The following is a 13,311-nucleotide window of genomic DNA, read 5'->3' on the forward strand; positions in this document are numbered from 1 at the left end:
ATAGAAAGGAAAAGAAGTTAAAAAAGGATGGTCTTACATCAAAAATGACACAAAAGAAAAATTGAGATATCCAATCAGTTCAAAGGTGCTGAAAACCTTAGCGAAACCATCGCACAACTTCATTGGCATGCTGCCAGGTGATGACACTTCTTGTCCCTAATCATAGATCCCATACAAAAAAGGTTAATGTGGCTAAACTTAATTTGAGATCATAGCCTGAGGTAAAATACTATGCAGCTGGGTTACACTTGTAAAATAATTTTTTATTTGTCTGAATAAAATGAAACCTATTAGGGCTCCTTAAGATAAACTTCGGGATCATTAACTATGTCTACTTTTTTATTATATATTTTTTTACGATATATTTAGGTTATTCAGTAGTTCCTTGGGTTATTTGTATAAAATTATTCTCGTCAATTTTTTTATGCTTCCCTGATTTTTGTATGTAACTTAAAAGGTACATAATCGTTTTTAATAATACGTACGTAATTCTGTACGTAATGTTGTAAAGGGTTAAGTTACATTACGTTAAGCATAAACTTTGACATTTAAACAAATTTTTTGACACTTGGCTAACGCAAAAATGAATAAAACAAATATAATCATCGTCTAATTTCATCAATGTCATCGTGAGTTGCCTAAATTGCTCAAAAATTGCGAATTTTTAATGGAAATAGGTTCAAGTTCTGACCACGTGTAAATGGTTTCTAGGAAAAGTTTATTAATTTTTTCAAAATTCTTTAATTCTGAATTGAGAAATTCAATTTTGTTGCTGTTATGTTGACTTTTTCATAATGTGCCGAACTTACTTAGCGTAAAATTTTATGTAGAGCTCGAGTCTAATTGAACCTGCTTTCGCTACGGAGAGATCTGCTCCATAAGATTGCATAGCGTAACGTCTAAGTTAGGCTACTGTGAAAGGTTCTGTAACATAGTGTGAAAGTACCGTTAAGCTTATTTAAAGCTTAAATAATTAAATGATTAATTTAAAGCTTATTTAAAGCTTAAACCGTTTTTCTAGCTATGAAAAACGCAAGCATCAATTGAAACATTAAACTATATTTAGTTTAAATTTTAATTTTTTTTTAAAATTTTTAGTTTAAAATTATTTAAGTCCTTTGCCCTGTCATCTCAGGCAGTCTGAAGTAGAAACTAATAAATATAGAATTTTCACTAACATCAAATTTATGAGATCCAACTTTCGTAAGACACAAAAGGCTAGGGGCATTTCCAGAGTTTTGTTCAGGGGTGGGGGGGGCTACAAAAAACTTTAAAAAACGCATCAAAAATTTGTTTGTGTGTATTTGTGTTACATTTTTACTAGTCAAACAATTTTTGGGGAGGGGCTCTTAATCCCCTGACCCCCCAACCCTGGATACGGCCTTGCCAAATTCCCAGGCACATTGTAACCTGACTTTTTTATTGCCTCTAAATTGATCTTCTTCGTCTTCTTCCGATGCATTTTTTTGCTATTATTTTTTTTTTTTAATCTTTGTACGTGAATGTTATTTGAAGGAAAATAGTTGGAATTAACCATATCATAATACTTTATTTTGATTTCTTTCCAAGCTTCTTATATATTGAATATGGTAAGTTGTCTATCTCAAGTTATATTTTCATTAATCCAAATTTTTAAGGAACATGTGTGAAATTCGCGATTTTTTTTTTTAAATACTGAGAAGCAGTGTTGCCATTGACACGACAAGAAAGCATAACGCGGAACATCTGAAATCTCTAAAATAGAGATAGAAAGACTGAAAATACAACGCTATAAAATTTTATCTTATTTTTTTTTAAGACCAAACTTTGCAAAAGACTCCTACTGGAAAAAAATGGGATTTTTCCTCTTTTTTCCGTAAAGAATATGTAAAGACTAGAATATCAGACAATAAGAAAAGGAAACTATGCACACCGATCACTATATATCACTGTGAAAGAGAGCATTCCAGGTAACAGATCAAAAAGTCAGAAAGAGGAAAAAAACTTTCTATTTGCTATGGTTCCCTTTCAGCTCAAAACCAAATAGAAAAAGAGAAATTACCTTTCTTCAATCCCATGGCAGAAATGTGCCTTAAATTGTTTGCTTAAATAAACATGTCTTTGTAACCTAAACGCATTATTCCTTATTTATGGAGAGACAAATAGGTCTTCTACAAACCATTTTAGTTTTAAGTCTTTTTTGTGGAATATCACCAAAACCAAAGAGAAAAGAGAATTTAATTTTTTCAATCCCAAGGTAGAAATTGTTCTTTAACCTTATTGGATTATGTCTTTGACGTAATTTCCTCAGTCAAGCTTTGTTTCTGAGAGACATATAACCTGCCTTTTTAAAACCTGATTGTTTCCTGTGTGAAGCTTCCTGTGTGAAACAATGAAAAGGACAAAACGTTAAATTCCTCTTGTTAAGTTCTTTTGTGTGAAAATCTATGTTAGAAAAACTTGTAAACAGTTTTTTTGCTAGTACTTTGTCAACTTCTTCGTAATATCGGTAATCTTACGGCAAAGCACAGATCTTAAAACTTTTAAGAGAATTCGATTCCTTAAAAATCATTTTCCGAGCCTCAACGTCGGTCGACCTTCGGCCCATCAGTGAATTTTCCAGGAAGACGAGTTACCATTGAAAGCTATTAAAAATTGTTGGCTTGACAAGACAGTGAAAATGTGTCGGCAAGGTTTCAATCGATCCAGGGAGCATCCCTGAATTCCCAGGGAGCAGGGAACTCCCGAAGCTGCAAAGTTAATCGGTACTTAAGTATTATACGAGAAAGACTCGAGAAGTGAAGTTTAATTAATGCTAATGAAATATACCTAAGTAAGATAAAAATATAAAAGTTTAGAAACAAGTTTGGTCTATATGATGAGGGGATAAGGATAAACCATAGCATATATTAAATACGTAACCCAAACAAACCTATTCTAGCCTAACCAAATTACCAACTAAATATTTAATTAAAATATAGCTATCCATGATCAGACACTATATTCTATCACTATACATTGCAAACTAACCGGGATGAAAACCAGGTAATGTCTCGGGTGTTTCTTGTATAATTTTTAAATACCAGTTGATCAAATTACATTTCTTTTGAGCTGAATTTTGGTGTTTTCCTAGGAGGTTTGCTAGAACATTTCTAGAGATTCCCCTTTTCTGAAATTTAAGAAGAAAATTCGGTGCTCATCGGTTATTGGAAATACACCCAAAAAGTGAAGTTAGGTTAATCCTAATGAAACATAACAAAACATGATGATAAAATAATACTTTAGAAACAAAATTATGGAAACCTAACCTGACTTAATCTAACCTAACCCCCGCCCCACCTCTAATATGCAAACATATAGCCCAATTTGTACAAGTCCAGTGCTTTCTGTTTAAGTCCAATGCATTGTATCATCCATTACTTGTTTTTGTTGCCGTGAGACCGGTTTTCTGAGATGCAGCCTAAACATAATTCTTGTTTCAAATAATCGACAAGTACTGAAAATTTTGCTCTGTTTAATCACAAGGTTCGTACTTTCTAATAAGATTCATCAAAACTGAATATCTCTATATCCGGCACCAAGCGATAGAAGCTAAATGTTTTTTTTAAGACTTTCGGAGAAGTAGGCGTGGCTTTTTGTTTTCTGTCGCTTATTTGGATCTCTTATGCAAGCTCTAAAAGTTATAGCAGGAATGCCCTATCAATTCGAAATAGTTTCACCACGCAAACAAAAAACGTTTTAATTGACGAGATAGGGTGATCGTTTAGGGTATCGAATCCTCATAACTCCTAGAAATATTGGTAGCTTTGTCCTTGTCTTTAGGCCCCACAATAAAGTTGTCAAATCTCATGAAATTAGATTAAAAGAAAGACAAAAAGTAAATATAGCTCAGAAAGACCATGAATCAAGTGTATTTAAAAAAAAAATATAGCAAGTATGTGTCAAAGAAGAATTTCAGGTTTAAAAGCCGTCGTATTTTGCGCAAGCAATATGCTAATTAAAGTAACAGACTTTTGGCAGGGCTGTAGTTAACTAAAGTGTTACCAAGTTTGCGTTTGAATAACTTCCGGTTTTCCAATAGGACGTCATTGTGCAGCAGTTCAAAGCAAATAGTTATTCTATAACTGCATTATTAATTTAATAATGCATTATTAATAATTTAATAATTACCGTCACTTATTAAAAAGATATTAATAGAGATGTTATATAAAGGCATCATAGGCTGGGCTGTAGTTTGGAACACTTTCACTGTTGTACTATTCTCATAGTACCGAGGACATTAAACTAAGAACCAATTTCCCCTCCCCTAGACCCATCCTAGGTCTATTCATAAACCTAAGGGTTTTTGTGGTGTCCGAGAAGAAGGCTAATTGCAGTGCCCCTTCCCGACTCAAATACAAAGAAAAAGCCGAATAAAAGTGAACAATTGGATCATAGTGGTCAATCTCCGAGCTGTTGCTCCCTCCCTCCAGCCCACGCCCCCATATCCCCCAAGCCACTTTTCCCGGGGCACCTGCCCGCTTACCCCTTCCCCCCACTCTAGGACCGGCTGTGCCTAAGATGTTCCAAGATTTGTCTTTTGGTTGTTTCAAAATTATGATTTTTTTAGAGTATTGCCAAATTTTTGTTATTGCTGCCAGCCACCCTGAGCAATAAGCGAAACTAATTTGTCAAGTTTGACTTCTTTTCCCTCGTGAAAATTAAATATTTAAAATCTATTAATTCCCAAAAACAACACCTTCATTGAAAAACTACATATTGAGCTCCTTTTTTTTGAGCCGTCCTTAAAAAACGCCTTGAACTTCCTTCTTTCATTTGGCGCCCGCTATTACCATAAATGACATAGCCGGATATGGAAGTCTTCTCATTAAAGATTGAATTCCCGATTTTTCCAAGATAAAGATTTTTCTAGGATATCCTATTATTAAAATATATGATCTTATAAATTTCTGCTTAACCAATGCAAACAATCAGATTTCATTTTCTCTGTCTTTAGTGCTTTGTTTTCTAGGCCAGCTAAGGTACGCATGCGTCTTAGGGCCTCTACCTGCTCCCTCAGAGTTGTACTATTTCGTTTATTTTTTCAATATAATTTGCGTTTCTTTTGGTGCTTTTTCAAACTTGTCCCTTCGAAAAGAATTCTTATAGGCGTATAAATAATATACGCCTGAATTAAGTCATTATAAATAATGTCAACATATTATGTATGATCCTGACATAAGGAATATTATCACATTAATGCCTCACCATAATGATCTGTGAAAATATGCGTATACTATGATACATCTTAGGGTTAAAGGACGGTGTTCGTAAAGTTCGTAAAGTCGTTCGCAAAGTCTGATTCCGTAAAGTTTTCACCGCTCATATGAGTCTTGTACTTTACTTGCGTTTTGAGCAGCAAACTATTCAAATTTCTGAAGCATTTCATATTTCGGAGAAAAAGTCTTGAAGAAATGAGGAGCTTTGGGTGTGAGTATAGTTTGATGAGGTATAAGGACTTGTTAAATATTCTGTTTTCAGGATGAAGCATATCAAGATTCCCTGGTTTTTCCTATTTTCTTGTGAAGTCGAGAGTGGTGCCAAAAAAAGTTTTCTCTGGAACTCTTTCCCTATTGGTCAACTTTATGAACTTTACGAAAAAAGTTAACTAAAGTTTAACTTTAATGCTTGCTCAAGTAAAGGTTTACGGATGGTTAACGAAGCAACTTTACGAACTTCGCGAACGATTTTACGAACGCCGTCTGCGCCGTCCTTAAGACACTGGTTTGTAAAAATAAGCAGTGGCGCAAAACCATGTGACGATTCCTTTTTTAGTGTTTCGTATCTGTTAAGTAAAATTGGCTTCTAAAATATTCAAATACCAATCGCTCGTCCTTGCTTTTCATCTTAGCTGTTGCGCTTGCGTTGAAGTGTTTTGTTGCTGAAGCCTCAAATTAAAAAAAAAATACAAATTAGAGATTCAAGATTTTATTTCACATTAAATAAATGAACACAAATAATTGAAAGCCAACAGGGAGCTGAGCTCGTAAAGAAGACCATCTATTATTACCTTAACTTCAAATCAACCAAAAACATCATAACATAGAGCAGGATAGTGACAAAGGAGGCTACACCAGCATGGCAAATTCCACATAAAAGTATATTTAATCAATTAGGACAGATCAGAGACGTAAGCAGGGGGATGGGGTCCTTTCTAAATTTCTGGATACCTCTTATTCAGATTATCAAAGAAAATGTTTTTTTTTTTAGTACGTGTCTTGTTCAAATGTTCGAGAACTAAAATAAATGTATTGAGACATGTTTGATGTCTGAGATACTAGTTACTGTGGCGGGTCCAGGGGGAACCTGGGCCCCCAAGATTGTTTTGAGGATTCCTTGTTTTTTTCTTTTTTAACTCTCTTTTTTAGAATAAATCAGGTCAATTATTGGCATCTTTGTAACATTGGTCCTACCCAAGATTTTGCTCATTGGCGCCCTTTTCACATTGGGCCTCTTCAAGATTTTACTTAGATCCGCCCCTGAGTAGTTACTTCGGCACTTATGCGTTATAGCGACCCCACTTCAGAAATGAAGTTATGTTAACCCTAATGAAATATACCTAAATATGATGGAAAATATATATATTTTAGTAACAAAATTAATGAAACCACAACATATGATTATGGAAAGCAGGCCGCCCAGATCGCATCATATTAAATGCCTAACCTAATCAAAATACCAACTATATATATAAATATTGAATTAAGATATACCTATATAGTATTTCTATACTATACTAGCCACGTAGAACGTGGCTAGGCCACGTTCTACGGATGAAGGATGGCAGATTACCGAAGATTGTCCTTTTTGGCCAACCGTTTGAGGCTACACGGAAAGCAGGTCGTCCTTGTCTGGGTTGGGAGGATGTCATAACTAAAGATTTAAAGGAAATGGGAACTTCCTGGGAGGGTGTAAAGAGGGAGGCTTTAAATAGATTAGGTTGGAGGAGGAGCGTGCGTAGCTGTGTTGGCCTCAGGCGTCTTGGTGCTGCAGTGAGTTATAGGTAGTAGTAGTAGTATATAGAATTTCTCGCTGTGACTAAGCTAATTGTCTTCTAATGCAGACGGACAAACCGGTTTTTATGCAGACAGATTAGATCAAACGTCTTGAGAGGGGTCGCTGTAAAACATAAGTACCGTTGCTTCAAGTCCTTTCTCAGCAATAGTAATGAAGTTTCACAAACCCCTGTGTCTTGCTTCAGAGACGGGATATCCATTGCTCAAAATGTGACTTAGACATTTCCTCAATTACCGCCCCCCTTTGTTATTTTTATTGGGGTTGTTTGTCTAATGAAGAGCGTTTATGACTGGAGAGGAATTCCTTGTCTGGATGTGCTAGCTTTCATACGAGATGAAGAAAACAATCCACTATTATGAATTGTTTTGACGTGAAGTCATTTAGCCCTCTTTAAGCCTGCTTTCCCCCTTTTTCTCTGGTAAAATGGTCAGCATAAGACGTATTGTGTTAATTGGCTAGAAGTCCGCACACATTGTCTATATAGTATCTGAAAATCGAGCATTTTTAAGTAAATTCTGCTTAAAATTACCAAGGACGGTGAAAATGAAATCTGGCTACTTAAATTCCTTATAAGGAAATGTATGCAATCGCATAAAAAAGAAACTCAATTTTAATAAAGTCGAACTCTGTATATACAGTCATTCAGTTTCTGGTAGTAACGAACACTAAATTAAAAGAAAACGAACACGGGTGAAAAATCACGATTTTCTATTTAGTCAAATTTTACTAATTAGTTTTGCTCATTTATTTTCACGGTGTAGCGAGCCAACGCGGACAAAAATGTCATACTGCACTAAAAACTTCGTATTTCAAATGAAAAAAGAAAAACATCCTAAAATCACAGTTTTTAGGTATGCGCAAACCTTAGATTGGTCCAGGGAAAGAACGTTTTTAATTTGATGTCTTTAGTACGTTAAAGAAAAAAAAAGAAAAAGGAAAGTTGCGAAGTTTTAGTAATTTCCTGTAAAACTGAGATATTCAAAAAATTGCCCATCAGTTGTTTAAAGTCTGTTAGATCCACCAACTGCAATTAGTTGGGTTAATTGATTGTTTTTTTTTTATTAATTTAGTAATTAATGCACCTTGAATTTTTATATTTATTAAATTGTTCCTTAATTATCTCTTATCTCTTCGATATTTCAATAGTTTAGTTCGAATTTTATTTTACTTATTTCATATGTATCCCAAGCAATATCTCACAATTTTTAAACTTAATCGCTCTATGGTCGACGTGTATTCACATGCTCCATGGCCATGTGAGCCACTTACAGTGAACACGCATTTTACATGCTTTATAGAGTACTTACCTTTTCCCAGTCTTATGTAATTTGCTTATTCACCGTTCGAACGATCAGGAATTGAAAAGGAAAATTAGTCAGGCTTTTTAACTATTTTTTAACAATAAATTAAAGAGCCACTTTAAAGCCTAGAACAAACATAAATTTTTTATATCCAAGGGTACTGCCCCCCTCCCCTGCTCTGTAAAATAAAGTCTGAAGTGTGATTTCTTAAAAATTCAATAAATGCAACAAGTTGGCGATTAAAATTGTTTGATCTGTCTACGCCACCTTCCAAGGCATTTGTCTCCCATCCATGGCAAAAAAAATGATAAAATAAATAAAAACATCACGCTTTTGAAATTCAAAGGTTTTAGTTATATAAAATTCTTTGATCCTCCCTCCATTTTTTTACCAAAATAATTGCAACCCCCCTCCCCCAGAAGATTTATAATTTTTAAGAGGGAGGAAGAAACTACGCGTCAACATCTCCTGGAACCTCGATTCCAGAGAGTATCTAAACTGCCAAATTCCTTGACGACGTCATTTTCTTTACATTAAAAAGAATATTTATGACATAAACTACAACATAATACTCTTCTGTGTGGCCCAAGAGCCTAACTCAAGGCTCTCCAAATGGTCAATCCAGGACACATTGAAAAACAAATATACTTTCATCCAAAATTTGTTCCAATCCTAATTTTACTTATTAACCTATTAATTAACCATAGAGTCGCCTATTATCTACAACTTAAACCACCTGCTTCATCCTCCTCCAGTTCCCCCTCCACAAAAAAAATATCTTACTCCTTCCTCTTATCATTTTGTATTTCAGGTCCTCAACCGGTCAATGGATCCTAAGACATATGAGCAACAAACCCCATTAATTACTCATCTACCACCTGTACCAATTCTGCCACAGCAAGCTATCACATCTGGAACAAGAAAAGATTGTATACGGCTGAGAGGACTGCCATATGAGGCCCAGGTTGAACACATTCTAGATTTCCTTGGAGAACATTCAAAGAATATCGCTTATCAAGGAGTGCATATGGTTTTCAATGCTCAAGTAAGATTCTCTTTCTATCTTTGATTTTACAGTCTGGAACAAAGCATATGGACAACTTATTAGAGTGGAATTTGGCGCTAGTGTCGACAAAGAAAAGCAACTCAACGCCAAACTTGGCATTTTTCCAGCTTAGTAATCGCTTTTTTCTTTGTTTTTTTTTTCAGGAATTTAGATCAAACACTTATTACTACCCTAATTAAATTAATTATTCATATTATTCTGGAAAAAATGACAAGTATCGCTAGACGCTAGATGGTGTCGATAGCTTTTTTGTCGACAATAGCGCCAGATCCCACTCTTATAAGTTACTCATACTGTTTGGTCTGGAATTTGGATTTCATATAATTCTTATCTATGAGAGGGTGGAAGCAAGCATAAATAAAGTGGATTCAATTTTTCCCGGGGGTAGCCTCCTCCAGGACAATCTCAGGGAAGGGCAGGTACTGTTTTCTATCTACAATCGTTGAAGTACCAGGGACAGTGAAAAAGAAATCAGATTGTTTGAATTTGCTAAGTAGAAACTTACGCAACGATATGTATCTTTAAAAACTAGGGAAACCAGGGATTCAGTATCAGGTAAAAAAAAAAAAAAAAAACCTTTTATCTTCAGTTATGCAGTGCTTAGTAGCAGTGGTGCAAAAAAAAAGAAACGCAAAAAAAAAAATGCAAAAAAAGAGTAAAAAATCAGTGAAAAGTAAGCTAAAATAGGACCAAACAGCATAAGAAGGTGTGACTTTCTTTTGAAGGTGTGGTTTTCTTCTGAAAATGTAGTTGTCTTCGGGAATCAACAGATTGCTACAGACGTAAAGCGTTGTCAAATTTAACTTGGTAATTTTGCTTATTCATTTCAACGGTTCAACGTTGCAACGCTGACGAAAACGTGATGCTGCCCAAAAACCTACCGGTGTTTAAGTAGGAATAAACCCGAAATGGGCCCAGGGTCCAAAAAAACATTTCTTCTTGATGTCCTTGGTATTCCAACCGCAACTCCTTGCTTATTCTATTAATTTTAGCTGTTCTTTCTCGATGTTGTTCATTAACCGTATGGTCTGACTTGTAAAAACCTAAAAAATGCTTATATGTAAATTTTTGACGCGTATATTAAAGTTTTTTTGTAAATCCCCTCGAAAAAATACCTCCCCCAACAAAATCCTGGATTCGGCCTTGATTGTATGTTGTTGTGTCGTTCTTCTTGTTTATCTTTTCTGAAGCAGCTTATTAGTAATTTTCAGCAGCAAGCTTGTAGCAGCCACATCTGTAACCTAGTAAAGAGCTAAGTGCAGCCTTAGCAACCGAAAGTCTAAAAACACGTTTCAAAAAAATATCTGATGAGAAAGCCTTTCATATAAATGCAATTTGTGAATGACAACTATTATATATGTTCATCATAATGGTAAAAGTTTAGTGCAATAACAAATTTTCTATATTATCTATAATTCTTCTGGGGGGTTACTTCTAGTTGCTTGTCGTAATGAAACGCACTTTGGTTAAAAGCACATATAGCAGGCGTGAACCCCTTTGACAGAATAAATTCGATTGTTTATACATGCCTTGTTGACTTATGCTTGATCATCTCGGGTTTTTGCTCTAGTTGACTATCATAAATTGAAGATGAGTGGCCCTTTTGCCTTTTATAATTTGCAATTTAAGCAATTTTATAATTTGTCTTTTAACCTAGTTTTGTTCGATTCTATGAAAGGAATTGCAGCTTTGTTATTTTTATGATTGTTTACAGTGCAGAAATTCCAAACTTGAAGGGGGTATCTTATTACTGAAGTGAATTTCTCACAAGTCTTAACCAGGCAATAAATATGAATATAAAATAATTTGCATTGCCAACTGTTTGCATCAGTTAGCAGCTAATAGAAGATAATTTCTTAAACTACAATGGTGTGTCATAAAATAAAGAAAGAAAACAATCAAAAATGGGGTTTTTGATCCGTTAGTATCCGTTTGATCGATGTTGTTTGTTACTATCCGTCGTTGGCAGTTCAATTTTGTTTGGATTTTAAGACGAAAAGAGAAATCATCAATGCAACAGCACAAACACATTAAAAAGAAAAAGAAAAAAAAAATCAAAAATGGGGTTTTTGATCCGTTAGTATCCGTTTGATCGATGTTGTTTGTTACTATCCGTCGTTGGCAGTTCAATTTTGTTTGGATTTTAAAACGAAAAGAGAAATCATCAATGCAACAGCACAAACACATTAAAAAGAAAAAGAAAAAAAAAAATCAAAAATGGGGTTTTTGATCCGTTAGTATCCGTTTGATCGATGTTGTTTGTTACTATCCGTCGTTGGCAGTTCAATTTTGTTTGGATTTTAAAACGAAAAGAGAAATCATCAATGCAACAGCACAAACACATTAAAAAGAAAAAGAAAAAAAAAATCAAAAATGGGGTTTTTTGATCCGTTAGTATCCGTTTGATCGATGTTGTTTGTTAGTAGACGTCGTTTGCAGTTCAATTCTGTTTGGATTATATGCAGATCGCGGATATTGGCGAATAACTCACTTTATTGTTTGTTAGGTATTTGATTTTAATTCTTTTAATTTTTGGCTTTTATTGTATTTTATTTAATTTTTTAGGCGTTTTTTTTTTCATTGGTTTTGTTGTACTTTCCGCACTTGTTTTTTGTTTTGTTTTTTCCTTGATCTTATTATTTTGTTCGCGCTGAAGAAGAGAGGTGGTTGTTCTCTCGAAATATTCGCTTTCTGTGTTTTCATCAGTATTTCCATTTGGCCTTTAAAAACCCCATTTTTAACAGAAAAGAAAACCGTTGGGTGGCATACCCGGGTCACTCTGCCTTGTCTAAGAATTCATACTTAATAACAAAAAAAACTTTGGTTGCTTTCTTTGATAAAGGTATAAAAAAAACTGAATTCTCAAATTTTTTTTTACAAAGTTACAAAAAAACATACAGGATTTGTGTGAAGCGGCCGGAGGTTGAAAATAAAGATTGAAAGAGCTAAACAGATTACTTGCTTAATTGGAACATAAAAAAGCCCTTCTGTGTTTTGTATCTTCTGGGTAGGCCTCAGAAGAGGAGTGACAGGTAGGCACAATGTATCCCTCGTGACTTTAGGAGCTTCGATACCTTAAAGGATCACCCTCTCTCATCGGTTAAAACGTTTTTGACGTATCGACCAAACGTTTTATACGTTCGGCCAAACGTTTTAAACGTTCGGTCAAACTATTTATCATTGATTGGGAGGCCTTGCCATAAGTTGTATTGCTTGGATAAGAGATTAGAATAAACGAGAGAAAACCAAAAGCCGACTCCCAGTTTCCCAGAATACCTCCCGAACGAATTTTTTTTTGTTTTTTAATGGGTTTTATAAATTTTTTCTATTGTTAATTAGTTTTGTTTTACAAAATGTGTTCTAAATCTTTTTTATTGTTACTTAGCTTTGTTGTACAAAATTTGTTCTTCTTATGGGAAAAAAGAGGTTGCTACTTTTAACATTTTTTTCAAAAAAAATCCTGGGCTCTCGAACAAAAAAAACAAAAAACATTTAACTTCTTCCGTTATAATATTCAGCTTTAATGAAACTTGCATCATTGGAAAGTTTGAATTAACTTTTTTTCGATTAAGTTTTTTCAAGTCCAGGAATTTCCGTGCGCCTGGGGGGGATCACCCGAGTAACGTTTTGTATCTGCCAGAAATTTTAATACAAACCAGTTTAATATTTTGTGTTACTCTTAGTAATCTTTGAAACTTTGTTATTAATTCCTGGTCTTCATGCTCTTAACTCTTTTTATGCAATTAAATTGTTGGAAAATGAAATTTCTTAAATAAGATTATTTTCTGTTATGCCATCATTATTAATTGCATAAGCCTATCTAGTGGAATTTAACTTATATTAAATACGCAATACAATATTAAATACGCAAAACACTGTTTTATTTCAAACAGAAGTAAAGAGCTATGG

The 13,311-nt window shown here is 34.3% G+C and overlaps 1 protein-coding gene across 2 annotated transcripts in view; it reads left to right on the forward strand.

Annotated features, from left to right (window-relative positions):
* LOC136033273 (epithelial splicing regulatory protein 1-like) overlaps positions 1-13,311 on the forward strand; it is a 219,262-nt gene that overhangs the window by 136,516 nt on the left and 69,435 nt on the right. For both annotated transcript variants that reach the window (XM_065714031.1, XM_065714032.1), the window contains exon 11: positions 9,148-9,381. In XM_065714031.1, the coding sequence (XP_065570103.1) occupies positions 9,148-9,381 (234 nt within the window). The remainder of the gene's footprint in view (positions 1-9,147; positions 9,382-13,311) is intronic.

Source organism: Artemia franciscana, chromosome 11 (assembly GCF_032884065.1).
Source record: "Artemia franciscana chromosome 11, ASM3288406v1, whole genome shotgun sequence".
Classification (NCBI taxonomy): Eukaryota; Metazoa; Arthropoda; class Branchiopoda; order Anostraca; family Artemiidae; genus Artemia; species Artemia franciscana.